Source organism: Emys orbicularis, chromosome 8 (genome assembly GCF_028017835.1).
Source record: "Emys orbicularis isolate rEmyOrb1 chromosome 8, rEmyOrb1.hap1, whole genome shotgun sequence".
Classification (NCBI taxonomy): Eukaryota; Metazoa; Chordata; order Testudines; family Emydidae; genus Emys; species Emys orbicularis.
Window position 1 is genome coordinate 33,547,371 of NC_088690.1, and position 27,469 is coordinate 33,574,839.

The following is a 27,469-nucleotide window of genomic DNA, read 5'->3' on the forward strand; positions in this document are numbered from 1 at the left end:
AGGGGAGCCAAAGGAAGGGTAGGACGGTAAAGACAAAAGAAGGGTGGAAATGCCAGGGTGCAAGAGAGATCAAAGAATCTTAGGGGACAAAGAGAAAGTTGGGGAGGTCAAGGAGAGAGAAATGGGGGACTCTGGAATACAAGACCTTAATAGGGAAAAACCAAGTGGAGAAAGATGTATTTTGAAGATGGTGAAGAGGTCTGTCCTTAAAGTGACAGGGTGAAAGAGAAAACCTCTCAGCTGCTCTGCAAAACATCAGAAGTGGACAGCAGTCCACTAACCCTTTCACCAAAATAGGTAGGAGGAAGAAAACTTGCATCTGTTGGGCATGGGGGATTAAACCAATCGTGCAAACCTGTGTTGTACAGCCTGAAAACTTGCACTAACTTCTGGAACCCAGACTTCCAAAGTTAGATGTGGAATTTCACAAGCAAATTGGGTAACTGGGCAAACAAATGCACCTAGGTCATTTATGCATATAATTACAGTGAACAGTGGACCCATATTGCATAAATTAAGTTTGCAATTACACACTAAACTTAGCATAGCCAATGGTCTAACAAATCTTGGCCTTGCTTGAAGATTTGTTCCTTGAACTATTTTTCAAATATTGGCAGCTATATTTCATTTTTTTCTTGTTAAATCATAACATGTGGCGGCATAATACTCCTGTATTTTCTCAGCATGCAAAATTTGGTTACGTACCCTGTAAGTTACTGGTTGTGAAACAGCATGGAATCTACTAGAAAAGTGATGTTGTAATAGTTAATATTGAAAATACTCATAGTCAATGTAGTGGGAAAAACATTAATTGCCTAAAAGAAGGGTACTTAAGCTAATGCAGCCCTGGGAAAGCTTTCATTTCTGCTTCAATGACTTGCAAAGATGACTCTATTTCTTTTATTGAATAGCAAAGTATAAACAGTTCCCATAATAATTGCCACATCACATAAGAATTACAGCAATCATGTATGCATACAATTATGTAATTAGAGCAAGGACCTGGGACAAGTACTGAACTAATAAAGAATTTCTCTGACTAATATTTCTTTACAAAGATGTAAGGAAGTAAAAGAGTAAGTTCAGGGCTTTTTTTAAATAGGAAAAATTACTAGATACTCAATGCCTCTACACAGTTTAGAAGCTGAGGTCAATGAATTTCAGGGCTGAAGACCCCATATAATAATTTCTCTAAAACACAGTCATCTTCATCTAACAAGACAAGAAGAACTGGGATCTTCCCAATATAGGAGATGCTCAGTAATACCTGCACTCACACAGAGCCATCTCTTCTCACTTCTCAGAAAAATAGAGCACAGTGCTTGTAGTGTGGTATTATATCACTAAGACCTCATCCTACACAATGTACAACAGTGTAGTAGATTTACTGGTACACTATGAATTATCAAATAATTAAAACCACAATTTTCAAAGTACATTTTGTGATCCATTATCCTTGCTTTGTTTATTTGCTTGCCAATTGACAAAACTCCCTAATTTCCAAAGAGTCTCCCAGTCACTAGTGATAACTAATAGCATTTTAGTATCAGTTACTGGGGATAAATGAATTCTAACATAATTTAATCTTCTATACATCATTTTTGAGACACCCAACCCATGGATTTCCTCTAGCTGGTTTAATGTATTTATCTCCTCTCTGTGACCAGATTCAAATTCTGCAGTTAAAAATTAAGTTTCTAGCTCTTCCAGATGAGAAGAAAAACTTCCAAATGGGCAAATATAAATGAAGAACTACTCATACAGAATTATCACTATAAGTTTGCAGACAGCCTGAAACTGCTCTAAAAAACATGAACTGCCCTCAATCTCAGAGGTGTGTTATATAATAAATAATAAGATTAATACCACCTAGCTTTTATATAGCACTTTTCATAAGTAATCTCAAAGGACTTTATTAAGTTAGTATCATCTCTGTTTTATAGATTGGGAAACTGAGGCACAGAATGACCTGCTCAGTGTTACCAAATTTAGGTCTCCTGAGCCGCAGACCAGTGCTCTATACACTAGGTCACAGTGCCTCCTCTGTTAACTTTTAAGTCTAATGAAAATATTTTAAAAGCAATAATTTCCAATAACTTACATATGCAATTGTGCACCTATCTTGCACAATTATCATAACTGTGTGCATAAACTGAATAAAAGCACTAGCAAAGAGTCCAAAACCTCAAAAACAGCAGTGATGGTAACAAAGCCCTGTGCATCATCTTTTCCCCACTGAGTGACACTGCAAACAGTAACCTTAACAACAAAATTAATTACACCTCTACCTCGATATAACGCTGTCCTCGGGAGCCAAAAAATCTTACTGCGTTATACGTGAAACCGCGTTATATTGAACTTGCTTTGATCCACCGGAGTACGCAGCCCCGCCCCCCCCGGAGCACTGCTTTACCGCATTATATTCGAATTCATGTTATATCGGATCGCGTTATATCGAGGTAGCGGTGTATTATGTAAGGGCCAGATTCTATCATGCAGTCTTTGTTCAAACCTCCCATTGTTATCAGTGGGAGAGCCACTGTGAATCAAGGGTAGCACACAACCCAACCTTCATAGACTCTGCCTACAGACTAGAAATAAAAACATATCTTGGCCCTCTTCATAGAAAGTTTGACATCCCTGCTTTACATATGACTTGTACTTCATATAACTAGCAAGATCTATGGCTAAGAAAATGGAACACTACTTTTACCAAAGTTTACTTTTCCCTGTGCTTGTTTCTTCTTTATGGAGTGACAGACAGCTGCCTTCCCCAGTTACCTAGTATTTCTATTTCAGGCTCTCCACCTCCCTATTTCCTTGATATCTTCCCCTGCTGCTGACCTCAGTGATACTTCTTGTGGCCACAAGGGGTTGCCTGCAGAGAGCCAGCTGCAGAATCAGGCCCTCAGATATTATTCCAGATCACAACATAAAATGGTAAGGGACACCAACCTGAAATCTAGTTTATTTTAATATGAATGAGTTAAAAGTAGTGTCAGGACAGTACTACATTCACCTCATAGTACCACTACCAAATTATTTTCGCTTTGTGAACCACCAACACGAACAGAGAAAACCGTGAAACTGACTATACACAAAGTGCTGTCAGATGCATAGACTGAAAAATTAGTTATTTTTCGCTCATCTATTTCAACTGTAGTACTCTTAAGGGCTATTTGTAATAGTAAGTAGGTAAAAAGTGTTTGGACAGGCATGATTTTTTAAAGCTGTCATATCCCTTTCATAAAAAACAAATAGCTATTTTGATTTTGGGGTGAAGAATGAAAGTTGCTCAGCTTGCAGCTTTGTTTACATACCTGAAATGCTGGACCAAAATGAGTGAGTAAGAATGAAAAACAAACATGAAAAATGGACAACAGCAACACCTATATGTTTACAAGTTGCTGAAGTTCAATCTCTTAATTCAACTTGTTTACCAGAGAAAGCGTCAAAATTCATTTGGATTAACATATAAGTTTGTGCAGTCTGATGAGGAAAATGCATCATACACAAACTTGCTTTTACATCTGTAACAAAACATACCTGTCCCAGTCAAAAGTCCAGCACTCTTCTTTCGTGCATAAGCGCGTAAGTGGTTGGACAGACTAACAGCACTTGTAAACGTCGTATTGCAATGCACACACGTTCTAAGCTTCACAGGCATACCTATCATTCAAAAGAAAACTATAATCCAGTTCTCTCTTCAAAAAATGAAATTCTCAAAGCGTTGTAAAAAGTTTTCTGTAATAAAGATGTTTAAAATATATTCACTGCATTGATGCAATCGTTTAGTATATTAGAAGGATCCAAATTAACCATTATTAGTTTTGCATGTAGCGTTTAGAGCCAAACCATGTTATTTTGAAAGAAAAGGGGGGTAAACCTTGAACCCCCAAGCTTCTCTGGATTTAACACCTATTATCACTTTCCTGCAAATCTCCACAGTATGCAGATCATTTCCTAACCCCAAAATACAATCCTGTGATTTGAATAGCACAATTCTGTTGAGAAGTTTCAAAGCCTGCAACATTCCCAATAAAGAGAATTAAAAAGTCTAGTTGACGAAGTGGTAATTAAAGTGTTTTACCCACAAGACTGTAAAAGGCTCACTACTAAATTAGGCTGCTGATGAAGGCTGGGAGAAAAGGTGGTAAAACACACCACTGAACAGCTGTTAGACAAAACATTTTATTCAGTGCATTTTATGTTCATTACTTTGGATGCGCAATCAATAATGAAAGTTAATGATTTGAAGTTTTTTGCTAAAATCTTTGTGCTAAATAAATGATCAACAAACTAACATCTTATTTATCACAGGAAAGAAAACATAGTGAAACAATACTAAACTCCTCACTTACCAGACAAAGAAACCATTATAATTGGTTTCTTCTCAAATTTACTGTGATACCACATCAAAGTGCTTCCCTTCCCTTTGTCAAAAATACATTATCTTGGTCAATGATGTCAACTAATATTATAGAAAACTTAAAATATGTTAGTTTAAAAATGTCTAGAGCTATTATGTTGGAAAACTTCTGTTTGCAGGATAGAAAGAATCCTATAATCCAGCAGCCCAAAGAAGAAAGACTGCTTTTCAGGCAAATTACAGAACGAGAATACCTGGTTGGTAGACAATTTTTTAAATTTAAATTGTATTAAAGATATTTGGAATAACTTAATTTTTGCATGATAAGCAATTTATGGTTACAGAGATTTTATTTTAACTCAACAGTCGTAGTGAGTTAGTTGTCAAATTCTATTATCTTAGCCACAGCTAGCTTTAGGGCTTTGTTTATAACTATTAGTATTATGCAAGTGTATATTCATTTTCACTTAATTTTTCAGTACAGCCAAATAGATACCATCTAACATTCAGAAGTAAATGTATTAAATTTGGCAAGCTATACTTCAGTATGTTTTTCTAAATATAGTGAAATCTGTCGAAGAGACAATTCCCTTATTAGGCAACATCCTGTTTGAAGGGACCACCAAAAATACCCAAATGTACTGAATATAATTCTGTTCCACCTTTGTTAGGCCAAATTAGAAAGTCACCTTTGTTAAGAAACTGATTTTTGTCAGACAATTGTGTGGTCACTTAAGACAGATTTTACTGCACAGGCAAGTTATTTTTTAAAAAGGCAAACATTCAGGTGAACAAGCATTGAGCACTGCCAGATATGCTATACTGCACTGGAATATTGGCAAGAGAACCAGCAAAATAAAAAACTGTTAAGGGAATAAAATAAGAACCTATACTTCAGTATCTAGGATACTGCAGTACCAGAAAGCGGTGTCCAAACTAGGAGCAGAAACATACTAGCTATAAATTCTGTTTACACAAAGGTGTTATCAAAGGATACTAGTAGAGTTTCCCTAACCAATGGAAACAGATTTTATTGCAAGAGCTGCGTTAAGAACATCGTTCTAAAACGGGGCTAGAGACTATCTAGCAAGTAGTCAAAAATTACAGAATTGTTTTATTAGCACAGTTCTCAGGGAAAAAAAATCTTTGCCCGCAAAAGTCAGGGATTGTGCGTTAGAACCCTGCTGGCAACCACTGTGTTCAAACAGAGCTGTAACTAGCACAGTTCTTCTCCCAGGGTAGACAGGGCTAAAAGGAGAACAGCAGTTTCCCACATCAGCCACAATTATACAACAAACATGCATTAATTTATGCTGAAGAAGCATGTTTGCCTAAAATGTTGAAATTATTCAATAGTTGTTCATAGTTTTGAAATATTCTGCCTTTGTAACATTGAGAATAGTTCTGTCAGCTTGGGTAAATGCTGCTTCTGCACAAGTTAGATTACTCTCTGGGAGGTCTAAGGGTTGCACTCAGCTACTTCAACTATTTTTGTTGAGGAGCAGCATATTTTGCTACCAAAGGTTTGTCTAACCTTTTGCTTATTTTCTGGCTCCTTTTAAATCACACCCCAACCACATGCCGAAAAAGAACTATTTTTTGTGCAAGAAAATTCACTAATGTTGGGCAAGTTACACTAGAAGTTTATTGCACTCTCTTTCCCCACTCAGTACTTTGTAAAGGAAACAAGAGTTAAATGAACTGTGTTCTAGGAAAAATATTCTACACTGCAATACCTTTTCTAATAAATAAAAGAACTCTTTGGAAGCATAGTTAGACAGCTATAAACAGCCTCTTACCTGACTGCATTGTCAAGTCCATTCTTTGCGGCTGATACATCAATGGACTGTCTTCATTTAATGGAAGAACACATTTCTGAACAAACCTCTTCCTTGCAGTTTGATTATGGATCTTTTGAGGAGAGATATCAGGATTCCTTTCTTCTCCTAACCTTTTATTTTTCAGAAGTTCTATCAGTGTAAGTGACTGATTTTTTTTTTCATCATGTAGTACTGTTTTTGTTTCATCACATTCATTTAGGAAACTCAGACCTTCTTCCTCGGATGCAGACACTGAAATATCTTCAGTCTTTAGGCCATTACGGTATGCTTCAAGAGGTATAACATTTTGAGATAAAAAGTCATCATTTGAAGCAAGTTTCTGAGCGACAAATGGTCTGGGAATAATACGGCGACTGTTCAATGCCTTTAGGATTTTTTCATATTTTTCTTCATTTTGCATCATCTCATTTAGAACGCAGATTGGAGACTTGTGTGCATCCCACTTGGTTTTGCCAAGCCTTTTCAGGTGTCCTCGCACATGATTAGACAATCCAATTTTCGTATCAAACCAACCTCCACAGAGCTGGCATGTGTGTTCAGAAGAAGTTTCAGATTTCTCAATAGCTAAAAAGAAAAAATAATGATTTATCAATTTTTCCAAACATTTTTGAACAACTTAACTGTACTTAACACTATAAACTTTTAATCATGAGTACAAAAAACCACCTTTTTTAAAGGAAAGAAAACATAATTCATCCTCTTTTATGATTAACAGACCATTATATCCTCCTCTACCCCCCGCTGCACACCCAAATTAAAAAATCGTACCTTTTCTAACTCGTTTAACAGGGGTTCCTGTTCCAGTTCTTTTGAAATGCTGCATTTTGTCACTTGTCGCTATCTGCTCCGGTGAAACAACATGGCGGGCTTCATAGCTTAATCCAGCTCTGTGAAGATGCCCACGGACATGATTAGACAATCCAACTCCTGTTTCAAATGTTGCTGGACAGTATGGACAGGACTTCTTCTCAAGTGATAAATCAGTCCAATGGAAAACTGAGTTATGCTTTGGCAATGCTGTTCCTACGTTTTCTAAATTTTGAGGATCATGTAATTCATGCAGAAAGTTACTACTCTCTGCATCTTCATAATACTCAAAATAAAAACCATCATTCTGCTCATAATGAAGAGAGGATTTATCACCAGCTTCTTGATCCTCCATTTTACCTTTGAATAAAGGGAATAGGTTTACATGATCCTGATTAATATCACTGTAAGATTCATCCTCCATAGACTGTGCAGTGTAATCACATAGTTCAACATTATCCCATGAACTTTCATCCTCCGTTTCATAGCTGTCTTTTTTTTCAGCAGAGTTAAGTTTCTGTAAAACAACAACAGTCATTTTATGTAGAAAATCTGGATAGCAATCCAAATCATCTCCTGTAACAGAGCCTTCCCTCTTAGACTCTTTAACCACTCTTTTTACAGCTACACGCCTACGGTCTTTATAGCCTTCTGGGCTTTTGGAATCAAGATTATGAGAATCCATCATAAAACAATTATTATGGGGACTATTTGATGATGAAAATAAATGTAAAGAACTAACAGAGCTGGACTCTTCCTTTTTAAAATGTAAAGGATAAGGATCACTAGATTTTTTAATCATCCTGTAGTTTTCATATTTGTGCCTATATAAATAATTACTGCTTGTTTTGACACTAGCTTTTTGTTTTGCTGCTTGATGGAAATATTTAGGTTTTTGGTCAATGCTATTTTTAATCAAAATAGTCTTGTTTGTAGAGTTTTGATTGCACACACTTACAGCTGACTGTGAAACGCTTTTCCGAGCCTTCTGTATCCTGCGGGGTCTCTTGTGAAGTTTCGCAAAGTTACTGGATTGTGAAGCTGAGCCAAATGATCTTTTTACATCTTGCTTTAGAACAGAATTCTTTGGAAATGTAGATGATTGTTTGATCAATTGTTTAGTTCTGCTACCAAAATCTAAAGGTTCTTCAATTATGCTACTTTTCCTTTTTTCTAATCTAAGATGGCTACCAAATGGATCAATGCACGATGTTGGATGCAAGTATTCCATGTGTTTTTTTAAAATGCTTCTGGCTGATGTAGTAAATGGACACATTTTGCACATATATGTGGTTGACTTTTTTGATGAGCCTATATATGGATCTTTCACTGAAGTCTTTTTCTGTGTTTTTCTCTGGGACATATCACTACTGATAATTGAACACTTCACTACTGCTCCATGAGCAATCCCTCTATGGCATTCCAGTTCATTTTCTGTCACAGCCATGAAATTGCATTCTTCACAACAGTAATATCTTTTATCCTTTTCATGGGTTTTAGCATGTTGCACAAATGTTTTGGGACAATTGGTACCAAATACACATTGTGGACACTGTAATCGTGCACTTCTACCCTCATCCTGAAGTTCTTTCAACTCCCGGATTTCTTCCATCAGTTTCTGCCTTCTTTCCTGGTGAATTATCATGTGCTTAAGAAGTGAATTACGATCTCGAAATGTCCGTCCACATTCCCTACATGCATAGGGCCTTGGAACATTGAGATGACGGAAGTGACTGTTCCCATCCAAATGATACATCATATGCCTATGCAGGTGTTTCTTCTCCCTAAAATTCACATTGCACTTTGTACAAGGATAAAATGATGGCTCATCAGTACTAAAAGTAGATGGTGATTCTGAATCATTCTGTTCACATTTGTTTTTTAAAGTACTAGAAAGAAAAGTGCTAGTGTGAACTGGAGAAGTATCTTCTGCACATTTGTTAGTAGGACTATAAATCAATTGTTGGATAGCATCAACAGCTTCTAACTCCTCATCTGTTGATTCAGGCTTCACTTTTGTTAATGCATATTTCTGTGGTTCTACTACTTCTAGATCCTCACTCTGCTCTAAATAGTCAACATTTAGTAATTTTGATTTACTGGGAATATAATCTGTATCATTAAAACAGTCCTCCGTATAACGTGTTATCTTGCTAACATCCATTTTTCTTTTTCTCTTTTTCTCTAGACCTACTTTACAGTGAACTGGAGACTTCTCTATTGTTTCTTCATTTGTCATAAGAAACTGTATAAACTCTTTTTGTGGATCCCAGTTTGTATCATTTCCTGATCTGAAACCACCTGTACCTGAGGAAATTCCTGTTAATGTATTGACACAATCATCGTCTACTAGTAAACTTTTGCTATCCTCACACACTTCTACTTGGCTTATTAAAGTGCTATCTGATTTCACACTATTTCCTATTGATTTCTGTATATCACAACCAACTGAAGCAGAGGTAGGTAGATTTTTAATGGAATGAGTCAGGTTCTTAGCCTGTGCTACATCAGGTAACAAAAATAACACTTGGTGTTGACTTGATTTCTGTATTGTACTCTTTGCAGGCAGCTGGAGATCATGTACCGCTGGCAAAGTTGAGCAGGAATCTGTATGACCCACAGGTTGTCCAGTGGTTAATGAAACATTACCTTTATTCATAATGGAAGTTTTAGTTAAGGTGGAGTGTGAAACTGGTCCATTAACAGCAGTTCCTTTAGGCAAGATAAAGTTTTCGGTAGAAACAGTAGGAGCACCAGTATGTATAAATAGAGACTTCTGGCCTCCACTTAAGGCTTTTTCGGATCTGTCCCTTGACAGCTCTTCCGGCAGAGTCAATATATTGTTTTTCTGAAATGATGTTTCACTCTCTTGTGGTTTAGGAATGCCACTTTTTCCCTCGGAGATGAAATTGCTGTCATCTAGGAGTCCTTCTTTAGCACCAGTAATCTCAGTATTTATCTTTGAATCATCCATATTGCTGGTCTGTCTATTAAGCACATTTATACTAAAAATAAAAAAAAATACAGTAGTTAGACATGCACAGAAATAGCTGATAAAAGCAGTTTTAAATTGATGTTATTTCTGCAGCAATGTACTGTATTATGATTGGCTGTTTAAAGCTGAAAAATCATTTTGACTGTGTTAAAACAATTCAGTCTTTTCATTTAGGAGATTCAGGGCAGACTGTTTTCTATATTAACTTGAAAAATAAAGTGAATGCAATGCACCTCTTCCCCTAATTTGTGCAACGTTAAGGTTGCAAGATAAAGCATTAAAAACAAACTGAAAGTTCAAAAAGTTAAGTTTGAGATAACAATATTAACTTAGCCACATTACACAGCCAGTATACTTTATGATATACCTTAACATTAACATTTTGCAAGGAAAAGAAATAGTATTTCCTATGTATTTGCAATGGGCAGACAGTAACCTTAACTTGTAGAATTTCCAAAAGTGCTTACAACCTGATCTTGCAGCCTTAACACCATTTCCCCCTTCTAATGTCCTACAGTTTGTATTTGTTTAAAAGGGAAAATATGGTGGAAACTGGAAGTAATTGGCTTGTGCAGCTTAACACCAGCAGAACTTTTAAGTCCCCCAATCCTGCAAACACACATTCTTAACTTTACTATGGGGAGTAGTTCCAGTGATTCCAGTGGAACTACTCACAGTAGTAAAGTGGTTGCAGAATCAGGGCCTAAATACCTTGCTCCATATCTGTTGGGTTTGCTCACCTTACAAACTTCACTGGCTTTGCACTTGTCAATTTACAGAAATTTTCTATTATATTCAGTGTGTAGTTTTCAATGGTTAGATCTTAATTACCGTATATACTCATTCATAAGCCGAAGATTTTTGGTAAAATAGTGATGCATCAAAGAGCGGGGGTCGGCTTACAAATGGGTCTACACCAAAATTTGATGATTTTAAACTCTATGGAATCATTGAATTGAATATCTAATACATTGTCGTTTTGTTTACCTGGAGCGTCTGCAGGCATGGAGCCCCTCAGCTCCCTGTGGCAGGGCTCCATGCCTGCAGACGCTCCAGGTAAACAAAATGTCCCGACCCACCGGCGGCTTACCCTGATGGGCCGGGAGCCAAAGTTTTCCAACCCCTGAAATATAGGGTCGGCTTATGAAAGGGTCATACAGTTTTTGCTATTTTTACCTATCCATTTTGGGGGGTCGGCTTATAAACGAACGGGCTAATGAATGAGTATATACGGTAAATCAAACCAACTTTATAACAAAGTAAAAGCAACAGTGCTTAATGAGGATACTAGTTTGATGTCTCCCTCTCCCCCAAATTGTCCGCCAGTCATCTCTTTATACAACATTTAATCTCCCGATTAAAAAATGAATTAGTACATGCATGTAAAAAGGGCAGGAAAGTATTATTAACAAAAAATACTGAAAATACAATTTATAAGTACATTAATGTGGATTACAAAGCCAACGGAGAGTTCATTTTTAGCTGTTTATTATAAACGTTCTAATCTACACATTAGTGGTTACAGACATAAAACTACAGTTGGAAAAGAATAAAGGCTTCCAAGATCACTATGTTAGAATCATTTCAATGAACTTGCATCATCGGAAAAGTCAAAAGCTCCCTTTAGCATCTGCAGAGTTAACCAAGAGAACTTGCTCTGTATCTGAAAGCATCACCCACTTCAAGGTGTTTGCCACAACAGACCTGACACTTACTATGGAACAATTTATTAAAACCTTTGTTCTAGTGGTCAAGGAACTCCCCAGTACCAGAAAGAAGAAAACAAAAACCTAATTCTAGTCTATGAGCATTGATATAAACATGGCAAAGCACACTGAGTATATAGACAGACCTGGGTTATTTGAATCAGTTAATGAATTTAAATGTGTCTTGCAAAAAAGAGGAGAAGTTGGGTGTCTGTCTTTCACTACTTCCTTATGCTACATAAAGTTCACCTGAAAGATTTTTCCCTCCTTCCTCCGCACCCTTCCTCCTCAACTCCAAAAATATTTTTTCTTTTACTTGGTTAGGATTTCCAACCCCATTTAGAATGGAACACTATGGCAACTGGAGCGCAAGTGTAATATGACATCTCAAGGGTACAAAAAGTGAAAGTTAAGCAACGGAAAGGGAGAGAGACTTTTAAAGGTGTATCAAACAGGGCACCCAAAACTTGAGGCAGCCCAAATCACTAAGCACTTCTGAAATTTTTGATCTTTGTTATCTGTTTGTTGTTAACACCTATTTAACTTCAATTACTAATTAACATTTTGAATAAAGAAAGCCTCTGTTAAAGTCATCACCTACACTCCTTCAATTAAAGCGTCATAACAAACATCTCTGACTCCTCCCAATGGTCCTTCAACAAAACCAAGGAGGACCACACTAGACATCCCTTTTTCCTAAAATTAAAATTAAAAATAGAAATCAAGCAGTAAGTTAAAGAAAGCACACTTTCATCTTATTAACAAATCAAAAAGTAGTAAAATGGACCCACAGTGTCTTTTTAAAAAAAAAATCCTTCATAGTTCACCCTAAAGACAATCTCCTCCTTCTAACACAAAACCAGCAAATGCCAGTCCTCATGGAAATGCAGCTGCTATACTGTTTATATTGGAGCCAATTTACAGAGAAGGAAAAGCACAGATTTACCAAGCCACATTTAATTTTCTCCCTCTCCCCCCAACAACAATTTTTTACTATCTTATTTTCCTGGCATGGTTATTCTGTACCACCTTATAAAAACTAAACTGGGCTAAAGAGTGTGAAGAAGAAATGATAATACAAGTACTGTTGTATAATGAAAATAGCTTTCCATTACAAGCAATATATATAAAAAACTTGTCTTCATTGTATCAATACTCAGAACAATTCCATTAAAGTAATATAGTATTACTCATATCAGTGTGCAGTCACAAATACATGAAGTATACATTAATGACAGATTCTTTAAACTAGATTTGTCTTACATTGTTTAAACGGATTTATGCCATATCCTTAAGTAAACCTAACTAGACAAAACATCAATTTTTAATCCTTCCATTTCTCCAATTTTCAAAATTCTATTAAATGTTGAGATTAGCAAATTTCCACAGTAATTAAAAGACTTATAATAAGATCATATTCAATGTTATCACCCTAAAATGGCGATAATGCAGCACCCAGCAGGAGTCTTTACATCACATACACAAGTTAAAAATGGGTAGCACAAACATGCACTAAAAAGCAGTAGTGCAAATGTCAGTTAAAAGAAAAGCAAACTCTAAGGATGCTCCACAGTTTCCCTGTCAAATTTCTCATGGAATAAGTATAAAATATTGAACTCTGAATCATATCAGGTTATTCAATCATTCTGAAATAGAGTTTAGAGATTTCATCTTTTTAAGTTATTTATTCTAAAAAGATTTGTATTTTTTTCATCTTATTATATTCACAGAGGTAGACAAACGTATGCTCAGTCAATTTGAGAGCCTATATTAGTTTTTCTCAACAGGAAGCAATGTTGCTAACGAAGTGGTAAATTCAGTGTTAATGAGTGGCTTCACTGTTACCACCTCTTGAAGTAAAACCTTCCATGTTCCACGTTCTACCCATCTGTTCTGGTGTTAGGGGTTCAGAGAAAGAACAGACGCTTCCCATTTAAAGCAACTTCATTGGTACCCCCTGAACAGCAGGGTGGCAAACTGAGAATATCATGTCTGCTTGGAGATTGCAATCCTCATTATCAAAATGGCTTCATGAAAACTTTCCACAAGTTCAGATGAAGACACAAAACCATACTGTTGCACACATGAAATTGTAAATGCATAAAGACTTTAGTAATCCATAGAGAGTATTTAATTTTATTAAAATTATGGAACATGGAAATATTACAATCCAACCACCTCCAGCTAGAAATTTATTTTAATGATATGATGAACAACAGTTTAATTATATGAGATATTTTTATTTTTCATAAATTACTTCAGGTGTTATGTTTATGAAGATTGACAATGAGTCAGAGAGGGCTCGATCAATACTACCGAAATTGAGAAAAGTCTTTCCACAGACTTCAGCAGGCTTTGGATCAGGCCCCCAATGCATACTACTCCAACACTAAGATGTATCAGATCATTTTAAGCTAGTTGTAGCATTCTCCCACCTATGAACAAAGTGTTGGTGCCAATTAGCTGGCACCAAGGACGAAGTAACTTTATGTTTGCAATGATTTTAAATGTCTTTTTGTGAGTGTATTGGGAGGCGGAGATTTGAGGCTGAAATTCAATACTTAAACCTATTGGATTGTACTTGAATACTACAACATACAATCGCCCACTCTGATATCCTGAAACGGATGCAATAAAACAATATGCAGGGCTAGATGGTTTTAATAGTGTTCTATCCTGAGCTTTGAATGTCCTTATTTTTAAGAGAATGTTTATGTTTGAACCTCAAGAATAGTGACCTACTGAAGTGTAATCTGATCCAAGGCACTTTCTAAATTAGATGCATCAATAGAGCAATTAAGATTTAGCCAAGATTGTATATTATTCTTAACATGCAGTCATAGCACACATCTTAAAAAACTTCATGCTATACACTGTACCATGAAAGCATATAACAATACAAACTGATCCAAATGCACAGTAGTAACTTTTAAATATTACTTACTGTACTTGCACAGTACTAGCCACTTTAATGTGTCAGGATTTAAATCACCTATTTCTTTGTAAATGCTGAATGTATACAGTATTCCCCCTCTCCCCCCCATATTAAGCATTGTCTCTCTTTTTCTAAGATAGAGAGCTGAGCTAATTTCAATTTTTTTTTTTAAAAAGGTACGACTTCTGGCTAAAATCTTGTATAACAAGTCATTTAGATTGCAGCAATGCCTAAAATATGCTATTATTTTACAAACACAGAATGACACTGTCCCTGCCTTGAAGAGCTTACACAATATATACCTACAATATCTGGCTAATAAATATTGATAAATTACTACAGTAGTGCTATCATCCAACTGTATATAAGTACCAGGCCAAATTCAGTTACATCAGCAGAAGTCTGGAATAACTCTGCTGCTACTAGCAATCTTACCCCAGATTTACACCAGCACAACTATTTATTTTATTGAGTTACTCAAGATTTGTACTAGTGTGGCCAAGAGTAGAATATGACCCATTGCTTAGCTAACCGAAACAGTTTGTCCCACCTACTTTATTTGTAAATGGACATTTAAAAAAATAAAACCACTAACTCTTCTTAAATACCTTGTATGCAATATTTAACATAAAACATCTCATTTTCTGAAAAATCCTAATGGGTTCTGCAGCTATAACTGCCTGTAGCTAGATATACTATACGCCTTTTTTTAAAAAGTGCAAAGGTCAGATCTGTCTTCAAGATGACAGATCATCACTTAAATGCCTCAAGCTAATCTTATTGTCTCAGAAATCTCAAACATCAGTATTTTTGCAAACTATCAGCACTTGCTATAACACCCTTACTACACTACATCTTGAGGTTACTACAGAAGAAATGAGGTGATAATTGCATATTAACATAATTATTCTGTAATCCCTCTGAGCAAGCTTCCTAGGTCACTCAGTAATTCAGATTAGATGCAACCTTCTTGTCATCAAATCTATGCTGTCCACTTTCTGTTCATTAATAATTCTTTTTGATAGAAAATGTACTTAATTCCATTCTTTTATGTACATTATTAATTGTATTTATTACAAGTAGGTTAATATTTCTTGAGTACTTATTTCATAATGACAACCTTTGCCATGTAATACTGTCACACACCAAATTATAATATTGCTCTCATTCAAGGCTAGTTCACTACAGAGCTAAATATATTATACTGTTGCCTGCTAGCACCGTTATAGTTAGAGGCTTGTCGATTTCTGTTATAACCCCTCTATTTTACAGGCATTTGCAGCATACTCAAAAAAACACTGGAGCTGAAAGTCAGAACAACAAGATTTAACCAAATTTGTAAAGAACATAAAATGCTTTCCCACAGCTAATATAAATTTTCATGCAAAAGCTACAAGTACAAACGTAAATGAGCTAAAACCATGGATCTTAAAGTGACATTAATATTAGACATTTTTAATAAGGCCATAGGGTTTGTTTATTATTTTCTGAAACCCTGATTGAAAGGGACACTGGAAAGTAGGTGGCCCCAAAAACTGAGCCAATTTAAAGGTGAGCTAATTTTATTCATCCTGTTTATACAGTATCAAAGAGAGAAAACAAGCCTTTCAGCATAGTTTTAACCCTATATAAACCCAGCACACTGTTTTTTTAAACAGACACATGCACAATCTTTTCACAGGAAATATGGATCCAACAGCAACAGGAAAAGCATTTAAAATTCTGCACCAAGTTTTCACTTGTGCCTCTTTTGTCACCCAAGAGTGAAGCCTTGAAGAGAGAAGACTGCTGCCTAATATGTATATCAACTATTTTGGATGTACTTACTAAAATGCATAATTTTACATACAGAAGCTTTCATAGAGTAATGGCCTCTAACACACACAACCCCTATATGACTGGGAGACAAGATGGTAGAGCCAAAGCACAGCTTTTCAAGAAATGAAGGGCAGAAACAGAAAATTTAGTCTGCTGACTCTTTGGTTCTGGGATCAGACAGGACCGCAGTCAGGCTAGTGGATTGGTCCAGTAGCCATGCTGAAGAGGGGCCATTTGCAGCCAGAAAGCATAAGCCTGAAGACGATCAGTGAAGACAGAAAAGTAAAGATAATGGGTGAGAAAAGAGAAAGAATGACCAAGAGACGAGGAGACACTGTTCTAGTCTGGAAGCTATTTTTGCCTAAAGAAAAAAGCATACAGGACAACTAGGGAGGAGGGAAGAGTCACAGCAGGCAAGAACTCATTACTCAGAGAATGATATTAAAAAGATAGATAGGAAAAACGAAAAAAATACATGAGAGAAGAGAAGAAGAAAAGATGCACAATTTTTGGGTTGATTTTTTGGGTTTTATATTTTCTCTCTCTCTGGCCAATATACCATCTCGATCAAAGTAAAATTTGAGATGACAGGGAAAAAGAATGTTAACCTTATGCGAACAGGAGTCATTACTTCATATTGTTATAGCTGAGCATGTAAGAACTCCTATTGTTTGGGGGGGGGGGGGGGGGTTGTTTCAATGAAGCTAATTGCCACTTCATGTTCAAGCACTGGTTTGGAACAAGACTGAAAGTTTAAGACCTTTTAAAAAATGAAAGGGCACAGAAAGAAACAGAGATGATGAGAAATTGGTATTAACTTGTCAACAGTCAGCCTGGAGGGAGACAGCCTGCTCCACCAGTCACCAACAATGCTAGCAGAAGCCAGCCAGTCACCCAGCAAAACACCCAAATGGTGTAAAGTAAGAACAAAATCACTTGACTTTAAGTGGATTTTTTGGATGCTAGCAATTCTGGGTATTCATATTGTTGGATATATAATTGACTTGTGCTTTTGGAGGAACAGTTTAGCAGTTCTGGTTCTCTGCCTTTTAGAGCAATTCTGACCGCTTCCTGAGAGAAATTTACTGTTCCTTATGTAAGGCTTCACAGTGCTTTCCCCCCTTTTCTGCTTGTACTTGCAAAGCAGATTGTTGAGAGTGTGCTCCCATACTCATGGCATAGCACTATGGATCATACCATCTCCACTGTTTGTGGGCTTGCCTTGTTTAGAAACCCACAATTTACAGAATTCCAGTAAATGCAGATGTGACTTTGTTTAGCACATGGTCTGACCTTCTTCTCCCTTGGCTACTCATGTTGAATTTAATTAAACACACACAGAGCATTCTAGAACATTTACTAAAAGAGTAATGGAGGAAGGCTCCTTTAAGCCCTTAACAAAAAGCTCTCTTTTTAAAAGGAAAGAAAAAATGGAGTGCCAATGGTTCTTCCTGATATTTACATGGATTGACTGTTTTGAGTATACTTACTAAAATGCATCATCAGTAGGGTGACCAGATAGCAACTGTGAAAAAATGGGACAGGGGGTGGGGGGTAATAGGCGCCTACATAAGAAATAGTCCCAAAAAATGGGACTGTCCCTATAAAAACGGGACATCTGGTCACCCTAATCATCTGACACACAGATGTGTTCCTAAAGATCATTCAGGCCTTCTCTAGGTGTTTTTCATTTGTTTTTATAAATTCACATGTGTAGAGTTTTGAAACAAGTATGATTACTGGTTTGGAAACAATTCCAACCTAACTACCACTATAATGAAGTGCTAAAATTAAGTTTTCCAGGTAGTCTGGTGTGGCACTACTCAAGTCAGAGAGCAGAATCCAAATCCTTGTATCTGGCTCCTTGAGTCAGCAAGGGTTGAAAGTGCTCAAGAAGCAACATAGTTGCAGAAAGAAGGAAAATGGATAATTTTCCAAGTCATTCAACTGGGACAATAGATCTGTTAACACCGAGTGACTCTGAAATCTTGTAGTATAGTGGTTGTAACTTGGGTCCTTAAGACATATTCTGGCTTGCTGGAGGCAAAGTGTCCGCCGAGAGAAGGCTGTAGTGACGCAAAGTGTTCACACTATTCCTTATGTTGAAGATATGCTGGGGGTGATCACAACCCACAAAGTGGGTAGTACAGTCATTGCAGGGGTTTTGGCATGGCAGCCAGGAAATGTGTCAATTCAGTACACTACCAGGACTGCCTCAATTAGCAGAGCATGTGAGATTAGACACCAAGCACAAAATAAAACTGGCCCTGGTCAAACCATGACCAAAATTCAAACTGCTCCTGACCACTGGACTCCTCCCAAGGTCCAAGGTGGAAATAATGTTTATCCTTACTAGGTGTTAATCCTCGCTGAAGTGCAGTGGGCCTTGCTAGTGTGGAGAAGTGCAATTTACACCTCCATCCAACAATCAGAATATATCCAGCCCACTTTTGGATGTGTGATCTGAGATTCAGATAAGCATCCCAAATGCATTTACTTGAATATGCACTCTTTCGTACCTGGTGACATACAAACTATCACATTACATTTAAGTACACCAGAGTCTTCAGAGTAATTAAAGTTAAAGATGACCAATCAGGCAAATTACTTTACACCATATCTGACTGCACGACGATACACATTTCTACCAAAACTATTTCTAGAGTATGTCACCTTCGCATCTAATTCTGCAACAAAAGCATCACATCTTAATGTATTAAGTTAATAGAAAATGATCATCTCAAAGCATTTTTCAGATAGACAATGCCTTAAGACAACACTCTTGTTGTCAAATATCATCCCATCTTACAGAAAAGGAAACAGATGTTGCCTTGGCCAAAGAAGGCGGATTGAGGAAGGAGAGGAGACTGCAATTAGCTGTGATTTGGTAACCAAAATCCTTTGAACAAGACAGAAGGCATTAAAAGTCAGACAGTTTAAGAAACACACAAAAAGTGATAGAGTGCAAACCCCCAAAGTTTCTGAATTGGTAAAACACACCATATCCTCAGGCTCAGATCTTTCAGGAATGGCTTTTTACTAACCAATCAAACAACAAAAGAAATTCACCTTTCACTGAGGATATACATGTACAAATAAAAAGACCATGAATTTTTCTCTGTGCATCATTTTAAAATTAAAATATTTAAATAAGATAAACTAGTAATGAAAATGAAATCCCAATTTCAAAAGTAGCACATCTATGCATATGGCAAAAATGTACTGTTAAAATACTGTTTCATGTATTATTATTTGTATTACCATAGCATGTAGGAGTAGTCATGGATCAGGAACCCATTGGGCTATTAAAAGAATCGTATGATTTCATTCTTAACGGTAAGACTTTTATAGTGAATTTAGTTAGTACCTATGAAAGATGCCTGATTGACAACACTGTAATCTGAATTCCTATTTTACTACAGCTTGGCTGGCAACAGCGCAAGCTTCCCCAAGCCCCCAGAGTGTTCAGTTCTGTTCTATGAGGGACCATCAGGTCTCCACATGTATTCAGTGCTTGATGACTCTACTGAGATTGCCAACGAGTGTATCAATTGCAGCGGAACTTCACTAAAGCTACGGCTGCACTAGAGAGTTTACAGCAGCGTAGCTATACCGATACAGCTGTGCTGCAGTAAGTTCTCCAATGTAGCCACTCTAAGCCGACGGGAGAGAGCTCCCGTCAGCTTAACTACTCCAGCCCCTGTGAGCGGTGGTAGCTATGTCAGCAGGAGAAGCTCTCCAGCCAACATAGCGTTGTCCATACGGCGCTTATGTTGGTGTAACTTATGTCGCTCATGGGGGTGATTTATTCACACCCCTGAGTGACATAAATTATGCTGACATAAGCTACAGTGTAGACCCGGGGTCGGCAACCTTTCAGAAGTGGTGTGCCGAGTCTTCATTTATTCACTCTAATTTAAGGTTTTGCGTGCCAGTAATACATTTTAATGTTTTTAGAAGGTCTCTTTCTATAAGTCTATAATATATAACTAAACTATTGTTGTATGTAAAGTAAATAAGGTTTTAAAAATGTTTAAGAAGCTTCATTTAAAACTAAATGAAAATGCAGAGCCCTCTGGACCGGTGGCCAGGACCCAGGCAGTGTGAGTGCCACTGAAAATCAGCTCACGTGCCATAGGTTGCCTACCCCTGGTGTAGACATAGCCTAATTCTCACTAAGGACTGGAAGACCATATTTGAATCATTGAATTTTCTAAGCAGCCCACGCATACAGCAATCAATGCAAGAGGAATTAGTGCTTCTATAAACGGCAAGATAGATGTCTGGAAATACCATTTTTGAAAGCATTTTTAATTAAAACATATAAAAAGTGGTTTCTTTACAAAACTTGGAGTATTTTGTCCTACAAAGAAAAAATTGACTTTTGGTCCTTATTCATACATAAGTAGTAAGAGACAGTGTCGTAAACTCATGATTATACCACAAGTCTCAGTATTTGGTGATTTTCTTAAAGGCCCAGTAGTTGGACTGCATGAAAATCTTGATATTTGAATGCTTAGGATTGGTAATACTGAAGAACATATCAATGTTCCAGTTGGGACCATAAACTGGTAACCAAATTAGCTGTAACACAGAAAACTACTTCTAAAAGCCTGAAAAGAGAAAATCTAGCTGTTAAGTACACCTAAAGCAGCTTTTTCACAATAAGTACAATTGCTTTAAATTTTCTCCAGGAAACTCTCAACAAAGTCAGAGCCTTTAAAGTTTTACTGTAAAAAGAATGAATTCTTTTCAACTTAAGCATGTATTATGTATGCCCCATTAAGAAAATCAAATTATTTGTAAAGGTAAGAGAGCCTCAAGCTAATCAACACTATGGATTCAGTTTAGAATAGTGAAACTCCAGAAACAGGAAATTTGCTTGTCTGCACTGAAACTTGTTTAGTATGCACCTTTGTCACATGACTATCTTTAAAATGAATATATTTTTGCAGTGGCAAATAACCAGCAGTTTCCTCTAGCTGTGATTCAACACTCATTAAAGCTGTTAAGTTTTTTCTTATTACATACTCAGTTTTAGAGTTTCATTTACTATTGCGGAGACATCCGTTTAGTATAAATTTCAATAATTTAAAAGCCACATTAATAGATTACAGAACACGAAGCCCATATGTTATACAAAGCTTCCATTCCTCAGATAATTTTTTTTTTTTTAAATTACCGAGAGCTGGATTTTTGTGTGGTATTTGTCAGCAACTGATCACCACCACCAGCAAAAGAAATTAAGAACTCAACTTCTCTCAAGAAAGCAATATACCCCAAACAAGTATAATACAGTGTTCAAGACCATACAGACTATCTAAGGTCAGAGAGGTTATGTACATTTGGGGGAGAACTGGTAGAGAGGGGATACACATATTTTAGTTTGATTTTTTTGGTCCTAAAATAAAGTGTTATTTTCCAGGACACAGTCTATCCCAGCCATTCTTCCAGCTGCTCTGTGTCAGTGCTCTCTCCCTAATGTCTCTTCACTTAAACCATGTCCACACTACCTCTTATGTTGGCAAAACTTATGTCGCTCAGGGGTATGAAAAAAACCACCCTCCTGGGCAACATAAGTTTCACCAGCATAAGTGGTAATGTGCACAGTGCTATGCCGGCAGGAGAGTTTCTCCTGCCGACATAGCTACCGCTGCTCGTTGAGGTCTCTCCTGTTGGCATAGAGTGGCTACATGAGCCATCTTTGTAAGCTCGCTATTGTAGACCTGTTGGCCAACCTGGTACTCTGTTCTGGTCCATGTGCTCGTCAGATGTCAGGCCAAGCACAATAGAAAGCCTCAGTGGAAATCTCAGTCACCAAGAAAAGTTAAGTACCTATCCTAATCTTTCTTACTCTGCATCTTCTATTATATCATTGACTTACTACCTCATTTGACACTACACTGGAATCCTATCCACTGTAGACTTCTACCATCTCATAATTCTGATTCTTCCAGGTCTTACACTTAAAAAATGAGAGCATGCTACAGTGCAGAACCAAACAATATGGATATCAAAGTGTCAGGGTGGCTGATTCATGTATCTCCTGCTTCAGTCCTCTCTAGGGTGACCAGATGTCCCAATTTTATAAGGACAGTCCTGATTTGGGGATCTTTTTCTTATATTAGCTCCTATTACCCCCCACCCCCGTCCCGATTTTCACACTTGCTGTCTGGTCACCATAGTCCTCTCATTCTGGGTTTTTTTTGTTTGTTTGGGTTTTTTTTTTTTTTTTTTTAATTCCTTAATCTAAAAATAACATATTTGGGTTGACAGATGCAACGCCCAGGATATTTTTTCTAAAGTTAGAAAAAAAAAGACCTTATTAGTATGGAGTAACACTAATTAAGGTGAAAACAAGCTTTTTAAAGCATTTTCCTGTGTATTTCATTGCCACTGAATATCCTGCAGAACTCACTAGTTGACAAATTATGCTTCAAAATCTAAGTTTTCATCTAAAAGGAGTTTTGTTCCTAGCCTTTATGATAGCAAAGGTAGCCTTTCAAAAGTGAAATGAATATAAATTATGTAGTGTTGTTGCCTTCCTCAACTTGCAGGCAGTCTGAAGCAATGTCTTTAAGATAGATAAGACCTGCCCCCCATTCAGCATTATGGGATATTATATTATAATCATAGAAGTGTAGGGCTGGAAGGGACCTCAAGGAGCCATCAAGTCCAGCCTCCTGTGTTGTGGCAGGTCCAAGTAAACCTAGACCATCTCTGAAATGCTTCTCTCACCTGTTCTTAAAAACCTCCAATGATTAAACCTCCTCACTCGATTTCAGAATCAAAGGTCAACATTTTTTAACTGTCACTGCTGATCATTTCAGTAGAAACATCCAGTTAATATGTTTATCCCAGCAACTCAAATGACCCTGAGTGCTAAAAGCCCCAAATCTTCTCTATCCAGCTGCCAAAATGTCTAGTTTCCAATGATCCCTGATGAGATTACATGGAAACTCATGAATTTTCTTGTGTAGAGGATGTGTCATCCCACAGACAAATGAAGTGCTAATCATCAAATGGTTATCAGAGAAGCTGAAGGTTTTGAGAGGTATATTCTAATACTAAAATACCAAGACAGTAGAATTTCGCCCAATTAATCCTGTATTGAGCCCAATAACTTGTGGTTGAACTAGAGCATAAATCCTAGAATGTCTTATTCAGTTTTTATTTAAATATTCCAAGGGATGGAGAATTTATCACAACCCTTAAACTGCTGGTCAATAATCCTTATTTCAAATGTATATCTTCTTTCCGGTTGGAATTTGTCCGACTTCAACTTCGTGCCACTGGATCTTGTTATGTCTGTCTGCTAGAGCTCTCTCATATCAGAAATCTTCCCTCTTTTGATGTACTTAGCATGATCAAGTTGTCTCAAATATCTCTTCAATACCATACATAGACCAAGCTTCTTAAGTCTCCCATTGTAAGGTTTTCCAGACCATGAATCATTCTGGTCAATTTTGACTTCCATCCTTCATAACTCTTCTTTATTTGTACACTTGATTTCGCCTCCAAACCTTTCTCTTATGTTCCCCTCTGCCTAGATTAATTCCTTTCCTTCATGCTAATTTCAGATGCCTAAGCATCCTCTTTCTTTAAAAATCTAAAACCTTGATACCATATCGTCTAGGTTTTCCTTTCCTCATTATCACCTGGCTCCTTTCATTCAGACTTCAAATATTTTTTATTTCACTTATGTCTAGAGTAACCTGCAGACAGATCAGTATTTTGGCTACAAGTGACTTTTTATCATTAAAATTCCATTTTAATAAGTATTTGCATTTCAAACAAAAATGTTTGGTGTAGACTTTTTTTTTTTTTTGCTTTCCATTCTTCCCTTCCAGTAAAATTCCCAGCGTTTTCTTTCTTCCCTTTTTTTTTTCCAAATTAAAACTCCGCATTTTATCAGTCCCTAGAAAAATTCTAGGTTTTAACATACATATGTAAATATACAGGGGCTTCATTCTGATCTCCATTATAACTCTACTTCAACGGATGTGCCCTGCAGGCTCAGATTTCATCTACAACTTTCACCCATTCTCAAATCTGGAAATATGCAAATTAAGGAATTTTACCCAAAAAATGTCCACTGATGCTACCACCAGATGCAGCCGCAGTTAAGTCTCCTGAGCAGGTTAAACCCCCTTTACTGAACACAATATTATAGGTGCATTTAGAAGATAATTATTTTACACAATGTCACTATGAACATCATCACGCCTAAAATACTGCCCACCATCCCCTCTAGGTCTCTTTCACCATTAGAGTTTTCCAGGAGTGTCTCATTAAATTGCTCAGTTTGGGATTACTCCTCTGCCACTGTATTAATTTGCATTTTTCCAACTTCCAACTTGGTATTTTCTATTAATAATTCTAATATTCAAGGTATTTATTATTTCTCAATTTCATGCAATTTAAGATCTGTAAATTTCACTACTGTTCTGTGGATTATACCCTCCTCTAGGTCAGGACAGCTTACCTGGACTGCCTTCTTGATTTATCATGCTTCAAAGGAGCCTAAGGGAGTTAGGCACCCAACCTATATAGCTTCTGAGGTGATGCAAGAAAAGAATGCACTTTCTTCTGGCAGACTTATTTGTTTTTGTTTTTGGTTTGTGTATGGTTTTTTGGTGGGGCACACACAGCAATAGACAATTCTAGTTCCTGTTACAAGAGATGAGAATTGTCCCAACAGGAGGCACTTTTATAAGAGTGCCTGCTCGGGGTATTTCCTCCATCCCCTGCAGGGCCCGGCCCTGCAAACACATAGTCTTCATGAAACAAGCAATTCTGAAAGCAGTTTTACCTCCAAGCCAAAAAGTGCTGCAATCACAAAGGTATGAGAGGACATCATTAGGAAAAGAACAGGTGAAAGTAGTCCTTGTCCCACTGTCTGGAGCCATCATCTCCAAAATATTAAATAAGTTATGCTATTTCAATTGAAGTGACTGAATGAAAACTAAAAGAAATACTCTAGACGAACAAGTGATCACAAGACTAAAGATTCCTTAGATGGTTAGCTGTTAAACAGAGGAAAACACATTATCCATTTAGGGAAATGTCATCATGTTAGTAGCAAAATTACAGTAGGTTGGAATTCCTTTAAGTACACCGTCCCCAATAAAAGTAAAACACTAAGGTAATTGATAGGTTATTACACAATGAAGGGCACACCAGTTCTTTAGCTTTACAGTTAAACATTGCCCAAAGTTAACACTTAAAAAAAAAAAATCACATCCCTTTAATTATACATTTTAAACATTCTAACTAACTTCTCCATAAAACGGTCTTTGGGACAGAACAATTAAAAGCTTTTCTTTACGTTAAATAAAAGCCTCTTGCATTTCTGAACACATTGCCATTCTTTCCTATTTTAAAACAAAATTAATACAATTCCCGTATCCTCTAATCTGTAATTTTTAAGAGAATTAAGGCCATTTTCCTTTTGAAGCCAAGTACTGCCACCAAGTGGTGATCAAATTATTTAACCAACAATTGACGGAGTACACAAAAAACCAGAGAACCAAAAACACTTATTTTTTCAAAATGAGCACACAAAAATTATTAAAATCATGCAAGTAGCTCAGGTCAAAATGGATTTGAACATTTGTTTCATGTTCCAAAACTGAACTTGCCTTTCAGTCTGAATAACTAAAGCTTTTTTCTAATACTAAAGTAATCATTTACATATAGTATTGTTTACTGTAGCCTTTAACCATTACTCCCATAGCTATGAACAAAAATAATTTAAAATCTTATATTTATACTGAAAGTTACTATTGTATGATACAACAGTTATATCTTGCAGAGTTACAGTAAATTTAATTTTAGTAGTTTGTTAAATTTTGATTTCTATAAGAATTTAGATGTTAAGCTCCAGGGGACAGACAGTGTCTTCCTCTGATCTGCGCAGAGCAACAAGTATATTGTCAAAGTTTAAATGTCTATATCTTTCACTGGAATTAATGAAAGTCAAACAACTTTGAGAGGGGGATATTGCCTTTTTTTAATTATTATTTCTTACATTCCCTTACACACTTTCAAGAACACACTTTTCAAAGGACAATCCAGGCAGGGCTGGCTTATATGTAAGGCTAGCACTCACCCAACCATTACTGAAACTTTTTTAAAATAGTCTTGTATTTGTATATTATCCTCTTCTGCAACCTATACATCAAAGAAGAGTTTTATGGCTCTTTTCAGTAGATATTATTTCATGACTTCTCTTCAAGCTGTCTGATCATGCTGCTGCAACAACAGGCAGTCATATACAAGGCTTATTTTCACAGTAGTTACAGATTTTTATGGGTAGTGTGAAATTGAGTTCTCACAGTGGAAAACATTAATATTCAAAATTCCTAACAGCTTTTTGTTTACTGCAAAGTTGATTGAATAGAATCTACGTTATTTAATATTTATATTGTTATAGTGCCTAAAGGTCACAACCAGGTTGGTCAGGAAATGTAAGAAATCAGCTCAATTTGATTCTTGACAAGAACATTTCCCAGATTTGTCAAACTTTGCAGTCAGCTTGTGCATTAGTCCAAAAGTACAAGTTCTAAAAGATTTTCATATAATGCACAGAAAGATGATAAAATCAGGAGCACAAAGACAGAGAATTTGCATGTCAACAGCATGCTGCCACAGAATGAACTTAAAGTACAGCTTCCCTACAGCCAACTTAAGAATTTTTTAATTCAATTTTACTGAAGTTTGTCATGGTTTTATAACAACTTACACATCTTCTGATTTTTGGAATTTTTCAAAGTGAAGTTCCATCAAGCTAAAAAGTGAAAATTCTTTCTTCAATGAATACTGAAACATACCTAGCTACTTGTGATACTTTCTTTGGTTGATAGTGACCATTGCGATCACGAAAATTCATGACTAAATTTTGCCATTTTGCTCTTTGAAAGCAGATTTTTTCAAACTGAAAAAAATACAGCCCTAGTCATATGTTCTATTAAATATTTTATAGGTAACTGGATATTG

The 27,469-nt window shown here is 36.5% G+C and overlaps 1 protein-coding gene across 1 annotated transcript in view; it reads right to left on the reverse strand.

Annotated features, from left to right (window-relative positions):
- Nucleotides 1-27,469, reverse strand: part of ZNF644 (zinc finger protein 644) — a 46,835-nt gene that overhangs the window by 7,377 nt on the left and 11,989 nt on the right. The window contains exons 2-4 of the mRNA XM_065409128.1: nt 7,976-10,022; nt 6,979-7,534; nt 6,169-6,774 (exon numbers count right to left, since the gene is read on the reverse strand). Coding sequence (XP_065265200.1) covers nt 6,169-6,774; nt 6,979-7,534; nt 7,976-10,022 — 3,209 coding nt within the window. The remainder of the gene's footprint in view (nt 1-6,168; nt 6,775-6,978; nt 7,535-7,975; nt 10,023-27,469) is intronic.